A 25759-nucleotide genomic window follows, 5' to 3' on the forward strand; every position below is an offset into this window, starting at 1 on the left:
ACTTGTTCATGCTCCAGAATGGCCTGGAAAATTCTAACAAACATTTAAAGAATTAAAACCCTTTCCAGACAATCCCTTTCAGAGAATAAAAGAGGAGGAAATCCAAACTAGACAAAGACAGTACAAAAAGACAACAGCAAAAACCAGTATCCCCTTATGAACATAGATGTAGAAGTCCTTAACAAAATACTGGAAGACAGAACTCAGCAATATACAGAAGAATTACACACCACGACCAGCAGGGCTTATTTCAAGAATTCAAGGCTGGTTCAGTATTAAAGACCAAATCAATGCTATCCACCATATTAACAGTTTAAAGAAGAAAAATCACCTGACACAATTCAGCAACCACTCATGATAAAAACTCTCAGAAAATGAGGAGTGGAGGGGAACGTCTTCAACTTGATAAAAAACATCTACAAAAGCCCTATAGCTAATATCTTAAAGGTGAGAGACTGAATGCTTTCCCCCTAAGATCAGAAAAAAAGTAAGGGTGTCTCCTCTCATCATTTTTATTCAAAATAGTACTAGAAGTTTCGGCCAATGCAATAAGGCAAGAAAAAAAACTAAAAGGCAGACAGACTGTAAAGGAAGAAATAAAATCGTTTCTATTTGCAGATGACATGATATTCTATGTAGAAAATCTCAACAACCCTCCAAGAACTACACAAGTTCAGTGAAGCAAAAGTATACAAGATCACCACATAGAAACTAGCTGCATTGCAATCACACCTGATAAAATTAATATCCAGAATATTTAGAGAACTAAGTTTCTTCGCCAAAGAAGACATACAAATGGCCAATAAGCACATGAAAAGGTGATCAACAACATTAATCATTTAGGGAAATGTACATCAAACCCACAACTCTTACTCATTAGGATGGCTACTGTAAGTGTTGGTGAGGATATGGAGAAATTGGAACTCTTGCGCACTACTGGTGGGAATGTAAAATGGTGCAGTTGCTATGTTCTTTGGGAAATCAAAAATAGCATTACCATATGACCTACCAATCTCATTTCTAGGAGTATATACAAAAGAAATCAAAGCAAGAACATGAACAGTTATTTGTATACCCACGTTCATAGCGGCATCATTCACAATAGCCAAACGGTGAAGTAACTCAATGGATGAATGGATAAACAAAATGTGATTTATACATACAACCTTTAAAAGAGGTAAAATTCTAACATATGCCACAACATGGATGAATCTTACAGAAATTATGCTAAGTGAAATAAACCAGTCACAAAAAATACTGTATGACACCACTAATTTTTGGTACTTAGAGAAGTCAAATTTATAGAGACAGAAAGTAGAATGGTGGTTGCCAGGAGCTGGAGATGGGAAGAATGGAGATTTATTGTCTAATAAGTCACAGAGTTTGTTTTGCAAGATGGTAAAATTTTGTAGATGCAAAACAGTGTGAATGCACTTAAAAGGTCAATAGTATTCCAATATACTAACAATAAACACATAGCAACTGAAATGAAAATATACAATTTATAGTTGTTTAAAAAAAACTTAGGTGTAAATCCACAAGAATATGTATAGGACTCTGAAAGTTGGTTATACAAATTGGGTCATTCTTGTCATACCTAAGTAGGTCAGAGTGGAGGGGCCAGGCGGGGGAGGTGGGAATCACTCAGGGCACATAGCACCGGCTCCAATAATTGAATTTTCCACAAGCCCAGCTGCTGAAATGGACTGCTGTAGCCCTAAGACCAGTTTCACCGAGTAGCTGCTGAAACAACCTGCTGTGACTCTAAGACCAGTTTTACCTGCCACTTTCATTCACCAATCAGAGATTGCCAGCTTCCAAAAGCTTTTCTAGTGTCAATGTTTCTTCAAAACATTACATAACATTTCTCTTTCTAATAAAATGCCCAACCTTCTGTTTGTTCCTGGGACATACAGAAGACCACTGTGGTCTGTATGTATGCCCTAAATTGCAGTTCTGTGATTCCTAAATAAATGTTAATTTAGAGATTTATTTTATTTTGACTTTGTCAACTTACATGCTGAAAACTACAAACTGTTGATGAAAAAAAATCAAAGCTCTAAATAAATGGAGAAACAATCCATGTTCATGGGTCCAAAGGCTCATAGTAAAGATGTCAATTCTCCCCAAATTTATATATAGATTTAACATAATTCCTATCAAAAGTCTCTGTAAGAATTTTTACAAAGAGAAGCAAGAGTATTCTAACATTTACATGGAAAGGCAAAAGAGCTACAATAACTAAAATAATTCTGACAAAGACTAATGAGAGAATAATTTTTCCCTAATTTCAAGACTTTTAAAAATATAGATACAGCAATCAAGACTGTGTAGTATTGGTGGAGGACAGACATATAAATCTATGGAAGAGAATAAAGAAACCATAACAGCCCCACACAAGTATGGCCAACTAATTTTTGACAAAGTTGCAAAAGTAATTCATGAAGGAAGAGGAGCTTTTCCAACAACTAGTGTTGGAGCAACTGGGTATCAACCAGCGAAAAAGTAAACTTATAGCTAAACTTCCCATCTTACACAAAACTTAAACCCAAATGGATGGATCATAGATTTAAATGTAAAATGTAAAATGATGAGACTTTTTAGAACAAAATACAGGAGAAAAATATTTGAGAACTAGGGCTTAGTGAAGAGTTCTTAGACATAACACCAAATGCATGATGCATAAAAAAATTTTTAAATTGATAACTAGACTTCATTAAAATTGGAACTTTGCTCTGTGAAAAACCCGGATAAAATGATGAAAAGACAAGCTACCAAAGGACACATATCTGGAATATATAACAATTCGCAAAACTCAGCAATATAAAAACAAGTCCACTAGAAAATGCACAAAGAACATGAGGAGACATTTCACTGATGGGGATTAGTGGACGGCAAACAAGCAGATGTAAAGATGTTCAACATCAGTAGCCATTTGGGAGGCCCAAATTAAGACTATCGTGAGGTATCACTATATACATTAGAACAGCTAAAATAAAAGGAGTAACAAAAACCAAATGTGGGCAAACATGAAAGAAGTGTTATCTTTCATCCATTGTTGTTGGGAATGTAAAATGGCAGCCATGCCGGAAAATAGTTTGGCAGTTTCTTAAACATACACTTGCCACACAACCCAGTAACTGTACTGCTGGGCATTTATCAGAACTCAAGTTTATGTAAAAACCTGTAGACAAATGTTTGTAGTAGTTATTTTGGTAACAGTCCTAAACTGAAAAACAACTGAGATGTCCTTCAACAGGTGAATGGTTAAATGGTTAAACGAAGTATAACATATCTAACATCCATGCCATGGAATACTACTTAGCAATAAGAAGGCATGAACTACTGATACACTAAGAATAAGAAAGACAAGAGAGAAACACACACACACACACACACACACACACACAGACATACACCCTGTATACACACTGAGAGACGCACAGAAAAAGAGAGAACTCACAAAGGAAATATAGAAAAATATCTAGGATATTTTTACTAGGCTATATCTTTGCAGTTTAGTTATTTTAACATAAAAGTCCCTAATAATCTGAGATTAGCAAAGGCAGTATTTCAGGATACTGCTGATTTTTATAAACAAAAGCAAAACTATAGCATTTTATGTACAAATTTAAAATATTTTCAGGTTTCATTATGTCTCATGTTCTTTAAAACTATCTGCTTTTGAGCCTAAAGACGAATTACTTCTTTGTGGTTTAAAATTCAAACAATGCTATAAACCTAATTCTTTGATCAATAAAGCCAAACTTTAATAAGTCTGACCTGACTTAATAAAACAATAACTCATTGTGGTTGATTCTTACTTATTGTTCAAGATAAGTGGGGGATTTATAAGATACTTCCTTAACTAAAAAAAAAAAAAAACTCGTATTAGAACCTTTCATTGTTCACATTTTCAAAATAACACTTTACACATTCATTCTTTAAAAGAATCTTAAGTGAATGAATGAATGCCTAAAAATCTTGCATATAAAACACTGAAGCCTTAAAGCAAAAACAGCACTTAACCAGTAAAAGCTTGCAAAAAAAAATTCTAAATAAACATTTCACATGAGCGAACGAAACCAAGGCCTGGAGGGTGGCAGGGGGAGAAACAAACAAACCACCAAATTAGATGCCTCAAAAAATGTCACAAAAAGTTGAGGTAACTGAAGTTACACACAACTATCTCTCTCTATTTATTTTTTTGAGACGGCGTCTCGCTTTGTCCCCCAGGCTGGAGTGCAGTGGCGCAATTTCCGCTCACTGCAACCTCCACCTCCCGGCTTCAAGCAATTCTCTATCTCAGCCTCCCGAGTAGCTGGGATTATAGGCGCCTGCCACCATGCCCAGCTAATTTTTGTATTTTTAGTAGAGACGGGGTTTCACCATTTTGGCCAGGCTGGTCTTGAACTCCTGACCTCGTGATCCACCCGCCTTGGCCTCCCAAAGTGCTGGGATTACAGGTGTGAGCCACCGCGCCCAGCCTCTCTCTACTTTAAATAGTGATTTTCTGAATGCCAAAATAATGACAATCAGTTTGTAACCATTCCTAATATGAACATAGGGAGTACTTATCTAGGAAGAAAGGCTACAAGGAAATTCATCTTCTAACCCCAGAATCACCAGCCATTATTCAGTTTATCTTAAGGTCCTAAAGCTTGTTCGCACTACAGACATGAAACACACTTTAGTTTTATTTTTAATCCCAAACAATGGTCGGAGAGCAAAGGCCAATAAACAGAGCTAATGGTTATGGTAAATGTTTTCAAGTTCTTTTATGCAAACAAATTAGAGGAAATGTAACTCTTAGGTCCTTTTTAAAAAATGCAAAGACTTTACATTTCCATTCATTTCTATCTGCTCTCAGAATCTGGAGACTAAAACGGAATGAGCAAAACTGCTCAATACTTGAAAAAAATTAGCAGCAAAGAAAATGCACGTGACATTCATTTTACACTTTGGTCAACACACTCAGAAAAATGCAGTTTCACATCTCAGCAACTTTATTTCTGTAAACCATTACTGTGATTTTAGTTTATTCTTTACTATAACCATTTAAAAGTGGTGCTTTTAAATTCAGAAAATCCCTGTCATTTGTGAGAACAATATTCTCATTGTTCTTTATCATTTTATAAGTGGACAGCCTTCCCAACATGACAGTAAACTCCTTAAGGGCTGGAACAGAATTTTATACTTTGTATACCCCCACTGCCCAGACACCACATTCCCCAGACATCGGGGATACAAACACAAGGATACAGCGCCAAGCAGGCATCCAATAAATGTCTGTGGTTTGTGGCGATGATCTTCATTTCATGTTCTTCGGAGACAAGCTACAGAAGACATCTGCAGGGCCAACTACCCGCTTTTATCAACTTTCTTGTTAATTAGCACCACATGTTTATTACTCAACGTCTGAATTCTCAAATTAAATCATTCTTGGATTATTTTTCTTCATTTCTGAATGTGTTATAAATGTTGAAATTAATCAGGTCATGATCACTTTGAAATGTGCTGTCTTGATCCATTTTTAGAACAAGAATGGTATTATTTGAAATCTTCATAAAACTCTTGTTAATTAACCACAATAAAATGTAAGAAAGCGATGCTAATGCAAGGGGCCCATCAAAAACACCCGAGACTTATTCGGAATGAAAGGCCCTGTCTCACGCCTCACAGCCTGAAGTAGTCTGTGTTTGCTTCTCCAGAGAGGCAAGGATTCCAGAAACAAAGTCACGTCATGCTCCATACCCAAGCTCCATCTTTCAGTAACTGCTAAAGCTCAACTGATGATTTGTATGGTGAGAAGAATTTGGGCCCAAACCAGATAGTAAATCATAGCCAAAGTCAACCGCTTAAGCAGAATTTACAGATACTTTTGAGATAGCCATGAACTACAAATTGCTTTGCTGCTATTTAAAAAACTTGTTGGTTAATAGTCCAAATTCAATGTGTATAATCAACTAAGATTTTTGATTCCATTCTCTTTGACTACTAGGTTGGAACATGCAATACACTTCTACAAAGCAAAATTCTCTCCCTGAGGTGTTACACAAAAAGTTCTAAAGAGAATAAGCTTTGCTATGTTCCTGCTCAGAGGAAGGAATGTTTTCTTTAAACCTCTTATAGCTACTCAGGTTTTGGTGTTTTGCTTTTATCTTTATTGGACCCTCCCACTCCCTTCTTTGTGCTACCAGTCCAAAGGAATGTACCATTACCTCAGAGCTTCTGCCGTACTTTCGTTAGTTTACATTTACTTATAATGGAATCCATTTGTTATCTGCTGATTTAAATCTCCCCAAATGACCTAATGCTCTTGGTTTTCATTTTTATTTCATTACACTACACTTTTCATGTGTACTTTGAAGCAATGTTTAAACAATGAAAAGGTGTAGGAGACACTATCATAAAAATATTAAAACACTCTTCTTGTCATTCAATAAGCAAGTTAACCGGCAACCAAGTCGGTAGGGCAAAATTTTATCATCAATACTTTGAAACTCTGGACAGTAACAGCAGTAAAACAATTGTTTTGTTCCAGGCCAATCTTGGTACTCTCTCCTGTGTCTCCCGTCAGTTCTAACAGAGTTTGACACGGAAACCAAGTCCCCGTCTTCACAACGCTCAGCTTACATGATTTATTCACAAGTCCCTAAAGGTTGAGACTTTAAGTAAATTCCAGCTTTTGCGCATTTAAAACAAATCTTTACGAACTCTTCCTACATCCAGGGACTTTTTTTTTAAAGTCTTGAATCTATTATATAACAGTAACAGAAAACTACAGAATCAGAACGTCCTATATACAGCAGTACTGCACAGTCCTTTTAATTCAAACATTTCTGTTAAATATTTTTTTTAAATACCAACTATTCCTTGAGTGTATTTTGAAAAACAAAGTACTATAAAGCACGGCTTTTTCCATTCTGCATACTCCCTTCTTCTTGAAAAATCACAATTTTAAAGCATTATTTGTTTTCAAAAATACTTTCAAGTATATAGTTATGAAATGGCTGTAGTTTCTACAAAGTCAAGACTATGCTCCAAAAGCAAACTCTAGCAACACCAGCAAATTCAAAACGTGAAAATGAACTAAATAGTACTTCCACTTTTTCTTGTCACCTTGAATGCAGTTTAAATGTTTTAAGAAAACATATTCCGAAACCCTAATTTTAAAAATGACAATATAGCACAGTGGTTGATCAGCTTCGTGGCAAAAGAGCCTTTGTTTTATCAACGGATACGCAATAATGGATTCTTGAACAGGATGTTTTTTAAAAAGAGACATTAAAATACAGTTCAATTTACAATCACTGGACTGCATGAACTTTTAAAAACATGCATTATTTTAAATGATTATGCAAATTTGGTAAGCAAGTTCGAATATACTTATTTACATTCAGTTAGTATTTCATGGTATCTAATCCCCCCTCCTCCCCAATACTCTCTAACTTCAAAGTTTGCACAGGTCAAGGTCAGAAAATTAAGCAATGTCATTAACCTAGAAAAAAATTTTTTGGTTTAATTTTAGGGTTTGAGAAATTATATGTCATTACTTTAAAATGAGGATCAAAGCTCTCATACGAGCAATCATTTGCTCTGGATTTATAAGGTCAGTACAGATGGCAGGTGAGAAAAATGCCAATGAGGAAGTTCAAACAGCTCTAGTATTATTACAGAGCTTTACAGAGCACGTTCATTACATTCTTTCTTAAGCAATCATCACACTTCACGACTTACTCTGGAAGAGATAGAAACTGTGTTCTTTACTAAGGGAACTTAGATCTAAATGTAAAATTAGAACTCAAAGTTCCTGACATCAAGGCTCAGATTCCTGTATTTAAACTTCCCTGCTGTTGGCTCATCAAAGAAATTATCTGTGCTGATGAAATTATCTGTGCAACTTACAATCAAATGACCCCCCCCAAAAATGAAGATTAAAAAAAGAAATGAATTAATTTGAAATTTCCCTGACACACTCAAATGCATCTTTGACTATATTACAAAATAAATAAGCATGGTATTTCAGTCTAGAGTATGTCCAAATATAAGCCTGTAAGGTCACACCTTTCTCAAAAGGCAGACACATGTGGAGAAACCAGACATTTGGCAGACAAAGAGTTACATTGCAAAGAAAACAAAAGCAAAGAGTTATTTTAAAAATACGGTACACAGTTGTGTAGTTTGCTAAAACAGATAAACAATATTGTATAATACTACAGAACAGAATTTTGTTTAGTTTTGGATAGTTTTCAGTTAAGTATCTAGTTGAGGACATAATCTTTGGATGTAGTTGAGCAATAAAACTACAAAATTTGACCCCAGTAAAATATACAAAATATTAAAATCTTAATTAATACTGATAGTAAACCCTTTATAAGAACGTAGAGCCTGTCAGAGAGTGGGGGCAAGGGGAGGGAGAGCATTAGGACAAATACCTAATGCATGCGGGGCTTAAAACCTAGTTGAAGGGTTGATAGGTGCAGCAAACCACGGTGGCACATGTATAACTCTGTAACCAATCTGCACATCTGCACATCCCGGAACTTAAAGTTAAAAAACAACAAAAAAAAGAACACAAAGATCTGTGCTACAGTTCTAAGTTTAAATCTACTATAGAAGAGGAGAGGAGGAAAAGAGCCAATCTGTCATCTCACCTATTTACAAGTGATGTTTCTTACCCATAACTAATATGTGTGTATACATAATAAGAATAAAACACAAATTGCAAGCCATGTACAAAATTGGCATTTTATTTATTAGTATCGCCAGCATTAAGAAAGTGGGTCCCTCCACTGACGGTATCTAGGGTAGTAACTGGTCACTCAAATATGGCCACACAGGACAGTAACTTGGCTGGGTCAGCACCTTCTGTAGTTTGACCTCACCTTTCAGGTCCACAGCCTGGATGCTGTCATTCGGCAAACAACTGTCTCTAGCCAATGCTATGAGATGTCTAGTTAGTAATTTACATAGGTCCTTCCAGTGACAAGAATAGTCTAATACACCTTCCCCATCCCAAATCCCTTCTAGTTCATTTTTTTCTCATTTAAAAATTAAAAAATTGTTTATTCACACATAATAGTTGTAATGTGCATATATTAGATGCAGATGCATAACAATAGTTGTACATACCCATAAAGGGGTATATGTCATATTTCGATACACACATACAATGCGTAATGATAAAGTCAGGGTAATTGGGACACCAGCACCTCAAACACTTATTTCTTTGTGTTAGGAACATTCCAATTCCAGTCTTCCAGTTAATTTGAAATGTACAATAAATTACTGTTAACTATAGTTGCCCTATTGTGCTACCAAATACTAGATCGTATTCCTTTTATCTAACTGTATTTTTATTTCCATCCCTCTTCATCTTCCCTCCCCACCACCCTGCCCAAATCCCTCCTATCTCTAATCAGTCATTGGCCTCATGAATATTTATTTACAGAGAAGAGCAAGAGGGTCATCATGAAGGTGAAATAAGAAGATACATGATAACCCTTCAGCAAAATGCTTCGACCAATACATATTAATCACAGCAATCACTGCTACCACTGCCGTATCACTAAAATAGAATTCATGGCAGAACTGGAGTGCGAATCCTCCCCACCAAGTTCTCCCAGGCTAGTGTTTGTCAAATTGTGAGTGGTCTTGGGCATGAAATTCATGTAATGGGTTGTGATCAGCATTTCTTTAAAAAATTAAAAACTAGAACAGATTCAAAACTACCAGAGTGTACCACACGAGTTAGGGTGAGTACTATTTAGCACATTTTTGTTTTAGCTGTGTACGTGTGCACGCACGCACGCGTGTGCACAGATACATGAAAGTGAGTATTATATGTCAATATAAAATGCATGTCTTACAGGGGACTACAGTTGAGAGTTTGGAAAACACTATTCTAGGCATGACCTCACCTAAAACTGCAACTTCCATCTTCTGATCACAACAGTGAGGAAGAGAGAAGGTGGATGAAAGGGCAGTGTGGTGAAATTGAGCACAGTTATGGAAAACAGGTAGGTACACACTAACTTGGGTGCTCTGGAATCATACATCTTACATTTGTGTAATGCATTCTAGCTTTTAAGTAGTTTGATTCTCACAAAGGAATCAAACTACTTAAAGATTCAGAGGTCATAAAACATACTAGGATCTTAACTTATGTAGTCTGAATTTCCCACTTCACAGACAGTGAAACTGAGGCTGAGAAGTTGTGTTCTGCCTAGTCACAAAGCTAATGACTGGCAGGACTAGAAAACTCGTCTTTAGATTTCTAGTTTAAACACTAAAACATTCAGTGTTCATGCTCCAGTTACCTGGTATTATACAGCAATGGTCAAGTATTAGGTATAAATAATGTTAATGTGAATAGAATAATTTTGGAAGCTGTAAATGAATAATCAGAAAATGTCATGAGCGATACCTAAAATTCAACTGGCTATAACTCCAATATCCCTAAGATTTGAGTGATTCTAAGAACACGACAGAATGCAGGATTCCATCAAGTTCGAATCTCTTTAGAGTTAAAAAGGAAATCAAGGACAGACCTTAAGAGCTAAGGAAATACACATGCAGTCAAGATAGAAACCTCTTGGCTTTAAGAGATGCCAGCTTCATGGAGCAGACCGAATAGTGATGCAGGGGGACACCTGGTCATGTACAAATACAATTGGTTTTTTATATATTAACTTTCATGTCCTGCAACCTTGCTAAAATTCACTTATTAGTTCCAGTAGTTGGATAGTGCACTCTGGAAGATTTTCTACGTAAACAATAATTTGTGATTCCACAGGAAATGCTATGTGTCTAAATCTAAATCTAAACTGATTTAGACTTGTGATTTCAAACTAAGTAGAAATTTAGGCTTATTGTGTCTATAAATGTAATTCATTACGTTTATAAGAATACTTTGTCAGATAATTGAATTAAGAGGGAAACTGAATACATTAAGTTTGTAAAAGAAGCTTAAAATGTTTAAAGAAATTTAATCGGGATTTCATAAATGCAAACATTATTCAAAATCTCCTTAAAAATAATTGCTAAAATTTTGCAAGACTTATACATTGAAAATAAGATCTGTAATTTGCATTTAAACCTTTAAAGAAGAAACAGATGTTACTTTAACAGATTGTTACTTTAATGAGCTGAATACTAATTTCTAAAATTAAAGGAAACCTTGGAATCATCTTTCCTACAAAGGAAAATCATGCTCATGGGCACTGAAAACCTCACATTTAACAGTTAGTAACTGTACACCCACAAATTGGGAAACCTAACACACAGCTTTAAAAGTTGAGACAACCAGTATCTTTCCATTGTAGGTTGTGATCTTTTAGTGGGGTATGAAATCATCTTACTGGGTCAAGACAGTCAATTTCTTTGAAACAGAATAACAAAAAATAATGGAGTGCATCGTATTTAATGCCCTAAGGATTACATGCATCTGAAAGTATCTTTCTCTAAAAAACTGTATTCTATTTATTCTCCATAATATATTGATACAAACGAGGCACTTCATGCTCCTTTATGTTCATTGGGGGTTGGCAGCATTAGAACCGTTTGGTAAATGAAAAGGATCGTCACTCAGGACATTACCGTTCTTACACCTAAATGGCGCCAAGAAACAAAAACCTCCAGATGTGGCCAGCTTTTTTTTTTTTTTTTTTTTTTTTTAAGACATTGTCCTGCTCTGTCGCCCATGCTGGAGTTGATTTCACTCTCTAGGTTTCCTCTGCAGTGGCGTGACATTGGCTCACTGCAGCCTCCAGCTCCTGGGTTCAAGCGACTCTCCTGCCTCAGCCTCCTAAGCAGCTGGGATTACAGACGCACATCACCATGCCTGGCTAATTTTTGTATTTTTTTAGTAGAGACAGGGTTTTATCATGTTGAGCAGGCTGGTCTTGAACTCCTGACCTCAGGTGATCCGCCTGCCTCTGCCTCCCAAAGTTCTGGGATTACAGGTTCACGTGAGCCACTGCGCCCAGCCATGGCCAGCTTTTGCTAAAAAATGTGGATGTTGTCTTGGCTGCCTCAGTCTTCTTCAATGACTTTCACTTTAATCTTACGTTAGCTTCCCAATACCATGGCCACATCTTGTCATACCTCTGAAATAGTAAAATCAGACACTCGCTCTCAACACCATTTCCTATCCTTCCAGCTTGTTCACATACCCCACTACTCTAGTTCTCATAGAGACCTCCAATTCTTTGACGTTTCTATGTCATCTTGGTACATTTATCCTCTCTTCAGTTCCTTCCTAACTGAATTCAGAACAATTTCTTTGTCATAAGTCTTCAATTCTTGCTCTTTCCCTGCAATGGCCTGGTAAGTTCCCAACCCTGGAAAAGCCGGGTTGCTGAAGAAGCGTCACATCTACATAGTTTTCATCACCACTAGTCTTAACCAGGCCTGGCCATCAGCTCCATCCCTCATTCTTCTCAGCAGCTACTTAACACACTTGCTCAAATCTCTTACCTCTCTCCTCACCAGCACCTGCTTCAATGGAAAGAGTAAAGGCATCAAGTGAGAAAGTGCTCAACCTACAGTTGCCACACCCATGTTTTATCTTCACTCCCACTGAGCATTTCCTCATCCTCTCCTAAGACAGGAAGGGTCTTTCTCTCTACAGCTAATCTTCCTATCTGTGTTCTTGATCTTTCTCATGCTACATTCCTTCTCAGAGACCCTGATGTGTTTTCATCTTTCTTCTACATCTTTACTCTTTCCTTTCCCTGACCTCCATCAGCTTCTGAAAATGCTCAAACCTCTCATCCCCTTCCTCCATCAGACTTACCACTCTAGCCAGTGTCTTCAAAATCAAGTTTCATTATGGTGGCTTTCTTAACTTTCACGCTATTTTTAAGCCACAATTCTAGTCCCACTAAAACTAAAACAGGTCTTCACCAAGATTGTCAAAGGATGTTTCTCAGGTCCTCTCAGCAGAATCTGACACTGTCACTGCTTCCTGCTTCTGCAAAATGCATCCTGTGGCTTTCTTGATCCCACACTCTGGGCTTCCTCTTCCCTCTCTGGCCTCCAATAGAATTATTCATCTGCTCAGTCATTATATGCTGGGCCCTTGGGGCTGTCCTCTGCTTTTCACTCCAGAAGGCAATCTCACTCACTCTTAGGGCTGCCACTCATGGACCACGTCTCCCAAATTAGTGGCTCCTTCCAAGATTTCATCAGAGTTTCAGACCTACATGTCCAATTGCCTCCTTGACATCTCTACCAGATGTCTCACAAACACCTTTACTTCCACATGTCCAGAACTGAACTCACCATTCTTCTCTGCAAAACCTGCTCCACCTCCTGTTTCTCATTTCAGAAAAGAAGTCAGCATTAACTCAGTTTCTGTCAGAACCTGCATAACTCTCTTCACAAACTCTCTCCCTCCCCATCACCAAACACAATTAATCACCCAATTCTGTGGGTTCTGTCTCTTGACTGTCTTTTGCATCCATCCATTTCCTCCCCATTGCCCACTGCCATCACCCTAGTCTGTCAGACCATCATCATCTTTTGCTCAGATTACTGCAAGTAAATCCTTCTTAACTCTGCTCTTAACCAATTCCCACGCTTTCTCCACAACGTGGAGTCAAAGAACACATCTGCCAATGCACACTAGTGCTTAAGATCTCTTCATGGCCTTCCATTACCTTCAGGATAAAAATCTCAACTCCTTATCATGATTTACAAAACCCTTTACTAGCCAGCTGCATCTGGCCTGCTCTAAAGTCCAGCTGCACTCTTTGCCACCAGGCCTTCTGAATATGTTGTTCTCTACCTGGAGCACTTAGTGCTTGTGTTCCATCCCCTGTTGAAATCTTCACTTAGGCGACTTCATCCAAGCAGATTTCCCTGACCTCCTACACCCCGTCAAATTCTGGAATAAGGACCCTCCTATGGGGACTCACTGCCTCTTCTTTCTCCCACATGCTACTTATCACACTTGTCTGAGTGTGTTTTATAACTGTCTGTCATCACTAGGTTCCCTGAGGGACCTCCCATTAGCATAATACCTGGCTCAGTAAATACATGCTGAGTGAATGCATTTATGAATTCTTTAAATTTATGTTTCTATTTTTGGTTGGCTCCTCTATTTCAAATTAAGCTAGCTTTTTGTTTGTTTGTTTTTAGAGTCCAATACCTTCCCATGTTTTGGGTCCTTACTCTTCTTGGCCCCATGCAACTGACATGATCAACTGACATAAGGCAACATGCTACCTCAGTCTGTACTTTTTTTTTTCTGTATTAGATACCTCTTGGGCATTGCCTTTCATCCCCTTTGCCTCACTTCTGACTCATGCCGCAACTATGGTGCCGTCCTGTAAAGGAAGGTAGGCAGGTAGGCAAGGTCTGTCTCTCTTGCTTCCTGCCTTTCTGATGCAGCAGCCTGGTACACATGTAGGAGCCTGCTCTGTATTTGTCACGCACACACTCAAGTGCAGAGGCATTAACACTCAATGGGATACCATCAACCAGTGGAAAATGGAAGCCAGCAGATAAGTCCTTCTTCCTTTGGCCCCTCAGATGTACACCAGGTGTCTCAAAAGGACTGACCTCCAGTCCTTAGAGTGATGGATCACACAATAACACATCCTTCTACTGACTTTTCCTCCTTCCCTGGTTTATTCTCCCTAGACCCTACTCCTGTTCCAAGGGACCATTTCCCAAATAAATAACCTGAATGGAAGGCCATGTTGCAAGATCTGCTTTTGGAGAGAAACTAAGCTAAGAGTCTCCTTAACATGAGAAGTGCTTAGAACTTTACTATGGTTTTCCTTTTTTGACAGGGGTTAGTAAAGCAGAAACTTTAATTCTTTCCCTATTGTCAACATGCCCTTCTTATTTTCAGACAGATTTTATATTATCAGTGAAAGATGCACAGAAGCATGAACAAGCCATTTCCTTTGAATGATATCTATTTCAAACAAATGCCAGCTAGGAAAATACGTTTCTTACAAGAAGAAGAATCTTATCCCAGGTTCCATATTTATATTAAAAACATTTTGCTAGCATGACATAAAAGAACACTATAAAATAAACAGAACTTCACATACCTTCAGGTTATAGCTTATTTTTCTGCAAAGAGACCAAGTATTAACATCCACAAAAAAGAATCTAAATAGTTTAAAAATACCTTGCAGGAAAAAAAAATGCAGAGACTCTATTCTTCTATGAAGTTGGGTGTGAATGATTTAAATCTTGGACTGTTATGTCTGTCTGCGAGTCAGCTGTTCCCATTACTAACAGACATTGTATTGAATATCAAATTACGTGGTTTCCAAAATACAGCATCAAGTATCCTTTAAGAATTTTTCTCAGTTAAGCTAATGATTCAACGTTGTGTTTCCATAAAGCCACAGTTAAACAAAAAATATTTACAGATAATTCACAAGGCATGAAAATGTTCAATCAAATGTGGAAATTTTAAAGCTGATGAACAGCTTGATGATATCCTAGGATACCCATCTTTTGCCCCCTTCTATATGTATTTAATGTATAATCATTCATTAACTGTCAGAGATGACTGAATTTATTGGCTAAGCAAAGTTTTTAATTTTCTACATTTATTGCTGCCTTCTAACATCACATAAATTTTTTAAATTTCAAATTTGCTTATAAACAGGATGCAGGAAGATCATTAATGTTTACAGAATTTTAACGCTTTTTCAGTAGTTGTGATGGTTAATACTGAGTGTCAACTTGATTGGATTGAAGGATGCAAAGTACTGATCCTGGGTGTGTCTGTGAGGGTGTTGCCAAAAGAGATGAACATTTGAGTCAGTGGGCCAGGAAAGGCAGACCTACTTCATCTGGGTCGGCACAATCTAATCAGCTGCCAGTGCACCTAGAATATAAGCAGGCAGAAAATGTGACAAGAGAGACTGGCCTAGCCTCCCATTCTACATCTTCCTCCCGTACTGGATGCTTCCTGCCCTCAAACATCGGACTCTCAGTTCTTCAGTTTCGGAATTCGGACTGGCTCTCCTTGCTCCTCAGCCTGCAGACGGCCTACTGTGGGACCTTGTGATAGTGTGAGTTAATACTTAATAAACTCCCCTTTATATAATCTATTCCATTAGTTCTGTCCCTCTAGGGAACCCTAATACAGTAGTAAAAAGTTTTTTACAATTTTTTCTTTCTTTTTACGCTCCTCTCAGCTCATACCTATGTTTTTTACTTTCATCAAAATAAAATATCCTTGTGAGGTAGTTACATGCTTTCTTGAAATTTTAAAAGTACAGTATTTGTTCCTAGATCAGTATATTATAAGAACTCTATTATCATTAATCAATAGTGGTAATCTTATTTTTTAGATAAAAGTATCTAAACTCAATACCCTCAAACTCTGAAACATAAAAGCACACTCCATCTATATTATGTTTAATGCTTAGAATTAAGATGTCATAAAGCTCCTTAAAATAGAAACACCAAGTCTCCTAAACACTCCATAGCTTTGCTAGGTATTATAGTGTACAGGCTGAACCATGGTTCTGCTATATTAAGATTCTCACTTTAATACACTTCAACAGCTCAAAAACCCACATGCATCTTCCAACCGATGGAGTCATAGTCTAACTGGCAGCACTTTTTTTTTTAATGGTACGTAAAATAAAAAGCTGAAAACTGATGATATCTTATTTTCAATAAAACTCTGTAGTTCAACCAGCACTTAAATAGCTGGTATGGGCTTTATTTTTATTTTTTAATTGGCATTTGGACAACTCCCTTAAAATATTTAAAAATGTCACTTTTCCATACAAACAAATGAAGCAGCACTCTAAGATGCCGCAAAGCAAGTGTAACTAACATTTATAGCCATGCTCTAAAGCATCACGATATTTTTGAGCTTACTAAAATGATTTCTATTATTTACTACAGAATTAAATGAAATAAATGAGTAACTATAAAAGGAACTGCTTGTTTGGGGGAAAATTTTTTTTTTTGGTTTTGAGACAGGGTCTTGCTCTCTTGCCTAGGCTGAGGTGCAGTGGTGCGATCACAGCTCACTATAAACTCCAACTCCTGGGCTCAAGCAATTCTCCCACCCTGGCCTCCAGCCTCCCAAAGTGCTGGGATCACAGGTGTGAGCCACCTTGCCTGGCACTTCCTTTGAAATTTTAAAACCTATTCTACAAGAAAAAAGAAAGGGATTAGAGAAATATTACTTAGTTGCTAAATGGAAATCTTAAGTCTGCTTTTCAAACCTGTCTGGCCAGCGCTCTAACAAATTTCAGCCATTGGCTCACTGCTCATGCAAGGCTTATTGAGCAAAGACTGGCTGGTAAAAATTTATAAAATAGTATGTTTTAAAATTTCTCTGCAAGACTGGCTTTAAAGCAATCTTTTAAAATGAGAACAACTGTTGAATTTTATCTTAAGACATCTTAGTTTTCACATTTTCAAGTAGAAAATGCAAACAAGTAAAACATTATACTTCAGTCACACACACCAAATATTGTAGCAAAAACCTGTATTATTGTTTCTTAGTGTTTTCACTAAAAGATCATGCAAACTAGGGAAGTCTAGTATCTTTTTAAACCAAGAGTCATGTTAGCACCATACTAAATTGTACATAATATATCTTTGAGAATAAGTGGCTAAAAAAAATAGTAATAATACAGGCCGGGTGCAGTGGCTCACGCCTGTAATCCCAGCACTTTGGGATGCAGAGGCGGGTGGATCACCTGAGGCCAGCCTGGCCAACATGGTGAAACCCCATCTCTACTAAAAATACAAAATTAGCTGGGTATGGTGGCTTGCGCCTATAATCCCAGCTACCCAGGAGGCTGAGGCAGGAGTATTGCTGGAGTCCGGGAGGTAGAGGCTACAGTGAGCTGGTATCACGCCACTGCACTCCACCCTGGGTGACAGAGCAAGACTCCATCGCAAAAAACGAAAAAAAATAGTAATAATACAATAGAGTGATATTTTTAAGAGGAGAGAAAGTAAACCGAAAAATTAGAAGCCTGTCCATATTTTCCATATTAAAATACATTCTCCAGATCCACCAAATTTGGGAGCCAAATTTCCAAGACATTTTCTTGTTTGAATGGTTTCCTTTATAGCACATAATAGTGTACAAGTGATTCTACTTCCAGCTGGCTACACCCAAGCACCACCATCTTTATTGGCAACAAAGATTATATGTTTATTAAGTATTCAGCAAGCAACATCATTCATTTTGCAACTTGAAGTGGGTAGTTCGACCTCAAATGCAGATATGAAAACAATTTTACCTTCAGAAGTATTAAAAAAAAAAGCTGAATTCTGCATCTAAAATAATTAGGAAAGATACTATCTACTTAGTCATGAGTTATTACTGCAGCACCTTTTTAAGGGGCCCTAGGAAGTTGCTTTCTCACTAGGCACTGTTTCCCAGTGATGAAAATGACATTTTGGCTTAGGTATACCCTTTTGAGGGTCCATCAACACAGCACTTGGGAAGTGGTGCCAGGCTTGGAGAAACAGATGAATGAACGCAGGACAGCATGCTTCCTGAACCTGGTTCTTCCACAGACAATCAAGGTCAGAGTGGGACTTACTTTTTCTGTGGGCATATGCTAGAGAAACTATGAAAGTATAAAAAAAATGGCAGGGTACCATGCCAGCAAGAATGATGGACAGAGTAGAGAGAGAAGAAAAGAAAGAGGCCTATTTAAACAGCAAAAACACAATATAGATTAGAACCTCAGAGTTTCTGGGGCTCACACTAGGTACAAGCTTCTTTACATTAGTTTAGATTTTCAGCAACTGCTGGGAAGAATTAAGGTGTGTTAGAAATTCACTATCCTGGGTAAATTGATAAAGCACTAAATCATGTTTAGGGACTAGTCTCTTTATAGCAAATTTAAATTTGATATCCTTACTGATAATGAATGATTTAGCTACATTAAAAATAAGTTGTAAGATTTTTTGTGAACATTTCAATGTATAGAACAGAATGAAATGTAAACTACTCTGGTAAAATATATATCCTACTATAATTACAAATAGAAATAAAAATTATTCTTAGTCGCCCCCTTGAAATGAATACTAAAAATAAGTATTATAAGAAGTATAGAGCAGTATTTGAATTTAAATTATTTTTTATCCTGATTAAAACAAACGTTACCTGTTATTTTTGTGACAAAAAATATTTGAGGGGTCAATATGAAATGTTCAATTATGTTTTCAGGATAAAATGAGTAACAGGGGAAATCATAGGATAGTGCTTGGGAGACAGCATATGCTCAAGAAAGTTTTTTTTTTTTTTTTTAAATCTGGAACCAAGGATTTTAATACCAATGATAATATAATGTTTGCCCAACATTAAGAGTCAAATCAAATCATAGTTTATCTATTATGACTCTAAACCAATTACAAAATATTACAAAAAATAACAATGCTTTTCTGTAAATCATCTGTATTGGCTGGGCACGGTGGTTCACGTCTATAATCCTGGCACTTTCAGAGGCCAAGGTGAGTGAATCGCTTGAGTCCAGGAGTTCAAGACAAGCCTACACAACGTGGCAAAACTCCACCTCCACAAAAAATACCAAAATTAGCCAGGCATGGTGATGTGCACCTGTAGTCCCAGCTACTTAAGAGACTGAGGCGGGAGGATCGTTTGAGCCTTGGAGGCAGAAGCTGCAGTGAGCCAAGATCACACCAGCCTGGCCTCAAAAAAAAAAAAAATCTTTATTAGACACTGGGCATCATAGGGTAGCAGCATTTGTTTTCTTAAGACCAAATTAATGGTCAAATTGTTTTTTACCAAAAGCAAGTTTCTACCTTATCAAAAGTAAGAAGTAACACAAAGTATTAAGTAAAAACGACAACATAAGGATGCAGAATATTCTTGTTTAGGTTTTAAAAAAATACACACAGATATGTGTATACATATATGTGTACAGAACTTTTGAAATCTATACATATTCAGTTACTAATTTAAAAAATCTAACAGACTTTTACTTAAAAATCATTTGAGAAACTTTTGAACCCCTTTCTTTGAAGTAGGCAGAAGTCCTGCATTGAAAAACAAAGGACTTATTTAAGAACAAAAGGATTTCTTTAGAATTTTCTAAGTTATCGCAGCTTGTCAATCCCTCCCCCGACGGTACCGCAAAGTAGCATATACAAAAGGATAGGGGGAAAACGTGATTTTCCTTAACACTGGCCAGTGACACATCTTGAAGCCACAGTTGGTTTAACTGAAGCCTATAGTGATCAACTGTGCCTTTGCAAAGTAATTTAACTACTCAACAGCTGGAAAGAGAAACAAGATTTAGTGAAAAAAGCACCATGCTGACGAACAACAATTATTGCCCGTGTTAAGCTCTATTTTCTGAGTCAAAGTTCGGGTCATGTAAAAGTAAAACTGGCCCCAGAGAAGAGAACCGTTTCTCACAGATTGCCATTTAAACCTCAAATGACCATGTTTCACAGCAGGCTGAATACATTCCAGCATGTAACTGCATTTTAATTTCCTAAAACCACAGGATATAAGTCTGATTTCAAATAGTGTCTGGACTGTGATATTCAATACTGATAAAACTGTGTGGTATTCTCTTGAAAGTTCCACAGATTCAGCATATGAAAAAAAGATCTTCAATTTCTTCGAAGCACTTATTCTCAAAGAAATTTACTCCTGAGTTTTGTAAATGAATTCTAAACAATGTTAAGAGCTAAAGCTACTGCCATAAGAAATGTAACCTACTAGTTACAGGAAAAGAACATACAATATATTCATCGCTCACCAGGATATAGTATGTTCTTGACAAAAATGGTCATTATAAGACTTTAAATCTTTTTTGCCATGTTTGTTAGTATTTATTCTGGAAAATAATTTTAAAATCTATTAACATGAATGTTTACTTGAATGTCTATTTGACGGATGGAGATTACTCAGTCACCTTCTCAACTTCATAGAAGGAGAATTTGTTTAGTTTCCAAGTATCATGTAAGAAGAAATGCAACCTTTAAAACTGATCAATAAGGAAAAAAAGAAGGTGAAGCTATAAGTTGGGGAGTAAGAAATTTAGGATCATAATATTATTGGAATGCAACTTGTACAGAAGCAGTTTTATATGTGAATATGAAATCTTTTGGTAAGATGTTCAGCAGTTTTCATCATAGGGACTGGACTGACTGACCTTAAAAAAGCGAGAGGGGAAATTTTTTTTGAGGGAAGAGAGGAGAGTAGATAAGTATATGCTTTCTCTTATAATACTATTGCCTTTGGCTTTGAGCCTGACTCCAAAACTGATTGACAAATTTAATGTTTGTTTTTAAGCAACATATCTGATCAATGAGGTGTAACTTCACTCAGAATGAAACTATCAGACGCTGACTAATAATTTCAGGTGTGGGAACTATAAAACTCTGGTTATTCTAGGAAACCTAAACATCTAGAAAAACAGGGGCTAATGCCAGGGTACCTGGCATATGAGTCAGCTGGGTCCCTATGGTCACTCGTCATCAGGTTCTACGGTATCAACAGGTGTAAGAAAGAGTCACTCTTGATTTCATAACAGCTTTTCAAGGAGATAACAAAATACATTACATGGGCCAATTTTTTTACACAAAAAACCTGATTTGTGAAACAAATGTACATCTTAGAACTGAAGAAGTTACTGCATCCCTTTCCCCACCCCCTTATCTTTCATTTGGTTTTGCTCCATCTACTCCTCTCTTCTCCTCCAGCCTTTCCACTGATCTTTCCTTCTTTTTTCCCGAACTTAGACAACGGGTGGTAGCTAGAAAAACGTTCATACTCTTAAGAAATATGGATCAGGCATCTCCTCTGTGGTGGGGTTCTGTTAGGCCTCAAAGTTTAATTAAGCACAACTGAGAATATCAAGGAACTTTAAGGGGAAGACAAGCATGCCAACTTAATGCAACCCTTCCTGAGAGCATCAGCACCCGTGCCTGTCTTACAAAGCCACGGCTAAATGCCGTGAGGACTACAAGGGCTGTGGGGAGGAGGGCTACTTTGAACTGTGAGTGGTACTTAGACCACAGGGAGGTAAACAAAACTGCACGATTTTGCAGACAGAGGGATCACGGTAAATAAAAGTAAATGCAGACAAAAGTTTGTGGCAGATATGGGATGCAGCATTCTAATTTGGCTACTGATCACCAAAAAACAGTAATAGGGGGCTGTTCTTAGCATGTTTATCTCATTTTAATCCTCATTACAGCTAGTAGGTCCTATTATTATCTCCATTTTAAAAGTGAGAAATCTGAGACCAGGGAGATTATTAAATTGCCTAAGGGCATACAGTTTACCAGCTGATCATGAAGCCAGGATCTGAATCCAGGAAGCCTAACTCCAGGGCTATGCTTTTTTTTTTTTTTTTTTTTGACAGAGTCTTACACTGTCGCCCAGGCTGAAGTGCAATGGCGTAATCTCAGCTCACTGAAACCTCCACCTCCCGGGATCAAGCGATTCTCCTGCCTCAGCCTCCTGACTAGCTAACAGGCACCCATCATCATTCCCGGCCAATTTTTGTATTTTTAGTAGAGAGGGGGTTTCACCATGTTGGCCAGGCTGGTCTCGAACTCCTGACCTCACGTGATCTGCCTGCCTCAGCCTCCCAAAGTGCTGGGATTATAGGTGTGAGCCACTGCACCCAGCCAGGGATATACTTTCAATGTCCATATATACTCTTAGTACACAGAACATCCAAAGGGGGAACAATGGGGAACAAAATATGGCTGGGACTATACTGGAGGGGTACGCCAGAGATGTAAGAAGAAAGTCAAAAAAGTATTGTCACAAAATCCATTACAGTCTGTTTGCCTCCATGAAACCATCCTACAACTTTATTCGGTCCAGTTGGTCAATATTTCCATCTTCTCTACATTGACTAAATAATCCATCTAGCAGACAATTTTTAGGCACTGTGCTAATCGGAAAAGATATGGATATTGATATCAGCCCCTCAAAGCATATAAAAACTAATCTAATGGGAGAAGCCAGGTCAGTAAGTGGCACAAGCACGTGAGGTTTCTTAATTTTGTGCCAAACTGTGAGTGTGAGTTTGTGTGCATGTGCAAAGTCTTCCTCTATCTTACACACACACACACACACACACACACACATATACACACTCATGCACAGCATACTCTATAACATACAAAGCTACCTGGACCCTGTTAAGAGCCACAGCCACACACACGGATCATAAAAACAAAGCCAATGATTTCCAGCTGAGCTCAGCTCCAAACATACCTGCTTCTGGGTCCTGGTTGAAACGGCAGTACTTGGAGTTTTCAAGTGAAGGCAGGCATTGCTCAATGGGTACCCAAACATATGTCTCAGGGCACAGCAAATCAGAAGGTCTATACTGACCCTGAAGAAAGGTGAAGGAAAAAGGCAGAGGCATTATTAACACAGCAATGCCAGAGATATAGTGATGAGGGCTCTAGGAAAGGTTTAAAGCAAAAACTTAAAAGTCAACCAGAAACTGTTTTACTGTAAATACTAAGCAACCTTGTAGCTGATAGTTTTCCCATCTCATGAAAGCACCTTTGACTCAAGGCTCTCTGAAAGTTAAACACCACGACTTAGGATCCCTGTGTTGATTTGGAAAATTCGAGTTTTTACTCCCTTTTGGAAGAAATATTCAATGTGATTCTTGCTGAGCTGACTTGAGAATAACCAGTTTCAAAATTGTCTTTTAAATACTAGTTAATTAACAAAGAGAAGTTTCTTTTCATGTATTAGAGCACTGTATAAAATGAACTTATTTTTCAACATGGAATTTCACTATCCTTAATGACAAATTTTTTAATTTGTGATTTGTAGACTCAGTTGATAATATTCATTCTGCTCTAACGTAGTAGAAAGTACTGTTTTATCAATATACTTCTATAAGCAATCTAAACTGATAAACATATAATAAAGAGAAGTTTAAGAAACAGAAGTTTCAGGGAAACATCTGATAATCCACTAAACTTTCTTCAAAAATCCCATTTAAAAATTTTATGTGTACACATATATATATACGTATATACATATATATACATACATACATACATACATACATACATACATATATATATATATATATTTTTTTTTTTGAGACAGATTCTTGCTCTGTCACCCAGGCTGGAGTGCAATGGTGCAATCCTGGCTCACTGCAACATCTGCTTCCTGTTTTCAAGTGATTCTGCTGTCTCAGCCTCCCAAGTAGCTGAGATTACAGGTGTATGCCACCACACCAGGCTAATTTTTGTATTTTTGGTAGAGAGGGGGTTTCACCATGCTGGCCAGGCTGGTCTCAAACTCCTGACCTCAGGTGATCCACCCGCCTCAGCCTCCCAAAGTGCTGGGATTACAGGCACAAGCCACCGCGCCCGGCCAATTTATATTTTTATAATCCAATTATACACCTCAAATCTAACACAAAGACTATACAATAGATGCTAAAGGAAAAAAATCATTCACTTAATGGGGATAATGAAGATGGTACAAATTATTTGAAACATTTCGTGAAAATTTTCATAACTATCAATGTTTTGTATTCTTTGAGCTTATTTAAAATTCCAAGTGTCTCTCTTCTAAATTTTAAAACTCATTATAGAGGTTAAAATCTAGTATAGTGTTTTTCAATTTTTTTTTTTACTACAACCCATAGTACAAAATATACTCTATAACACAGCCTAGTAAACATATTTGCAAACACAAAACCAGAAACAAACCTTTTAGTATACAATGCTTACCCATGTTATGTTCTAGTTTACTTTATTTCATTTTTCAAAAAATGCTGCTCTTGAACCACCAAAACTGCTTTTACAAGCAACAAATGAGTCACACCACAGAGTTTGAAAAACACCAGTGCAAAACTCGTTACAAAGAATACAGCTTAAGAGCTCGGCAGTGATGCTGTACAACAGAAAGGCTCTGTACCAGGTGCTGTGTGAGTCACCATATGAAGCATAGATATAAAATGAACACCACGTCCTAGTAGCTCGCAAAGCATTCAGAAGTCTGGAAGCCAACAAGAGAGGCTATACATCGACAAAATGTGAGGAAACATTCTTTCCTGTTTGAGTGGCTGGGAGAAGGTTCAAGGAGGATATGGGGTTTTATCGAGGACTTAAAAGACTGACTGAATTAAGCCTAGGGTAGGATGAAAAGAAATGAGAACAATCTAGATAAAGGGAATGGCATAAACAAAGACACAGAGTTGGGCCAAGTAGAAAACTCCAAGGAACAGGAAATGGCAGGGCACCACAGCGATGGAACAGTGGGTTGGAATCAGATTCTGGGGGACATTCTGGGCAGCAGTCAGATGTTTGGAATTTTCTTCTAGATGAAATGGGAAGGCTTGCTGGATAAGAGGGAGAGTTTTGTTCTATTCCCATAGGAGCAGATAACAGGGTGAAGACCAGAAGTCAGGTCTCTGACTCAGCTTTCCTGGAGTGCTCACTGCACTGTTGCTGCCTCACTGCCCTACAGCAGTAGAAGGCCATCTACAAGGGGCAGCTCCAGGTGGTCTGCAGACGCATCTAACAATATTCAAACACAGAATTAGGAATGAACTGAGGATTTACTTAGGAAGTGTTATAAAGCCAGATATTTCACTGCTATCTATCTTATCAAAAACAATGGCATCATCTCCATTAACTCAGAAACAGTTTTACTGGGGGAAAGGACATGAATCAGAAAACTAGACAGCATTCTAAAGCTGTGCTTCTAAATCTATTTTTTCCTTCTTGGTTATAGATCACTTTGCAAATCTGATGGAAAAAAGGCTAA

General features: G+C 37.4%; 1 protein-coding gene across 22 annotated transcripts in view; it reads right to left on the minus strand.

The window, feature by feature from the left end:
• The window catches only part of ATE1 (arginyltransferase 1), a 189366-nt gene that overhangs the window by 26381 nt on the left and 137226 nt on the right, over positions 1-25759 (minus strand). For 15 of the 22 annotated variants that reach the window (XM_063670354.1, XM_063670358.1, XM_063670353.1 and 12 more), the window contains one exon: positions 23228-23348. In XM_063670354.1, the coding sequence (XP_063526424.1) occupies positions 23228-23348 (121 nt within the window). Of the gene's footprint in view, positions 1-15068; positions 15860-23227; positions 23349-25759 lie in introns of those variants that run through there. The other 7 variants (XR_010127483.1, XR_010127484.1, XM_063670356.1 and 4 more) reach the window with 6 other exon arrangements.

Source organism: Pongo pygmaeus, chromosome 8, assembly GCF_028885625.2.
Source record: "Pongo pygmaeus isolate AG05252 chromosome 8, NHGRI_mPonPyg2-v2.0_pri, whole genome shotgun sequence".
Lineage (NCBI taxonomy): Eukaryota > Metazoa > Chordata > Mammalia > Primates > Hominidae > Pongo > Pongo pygmaeus.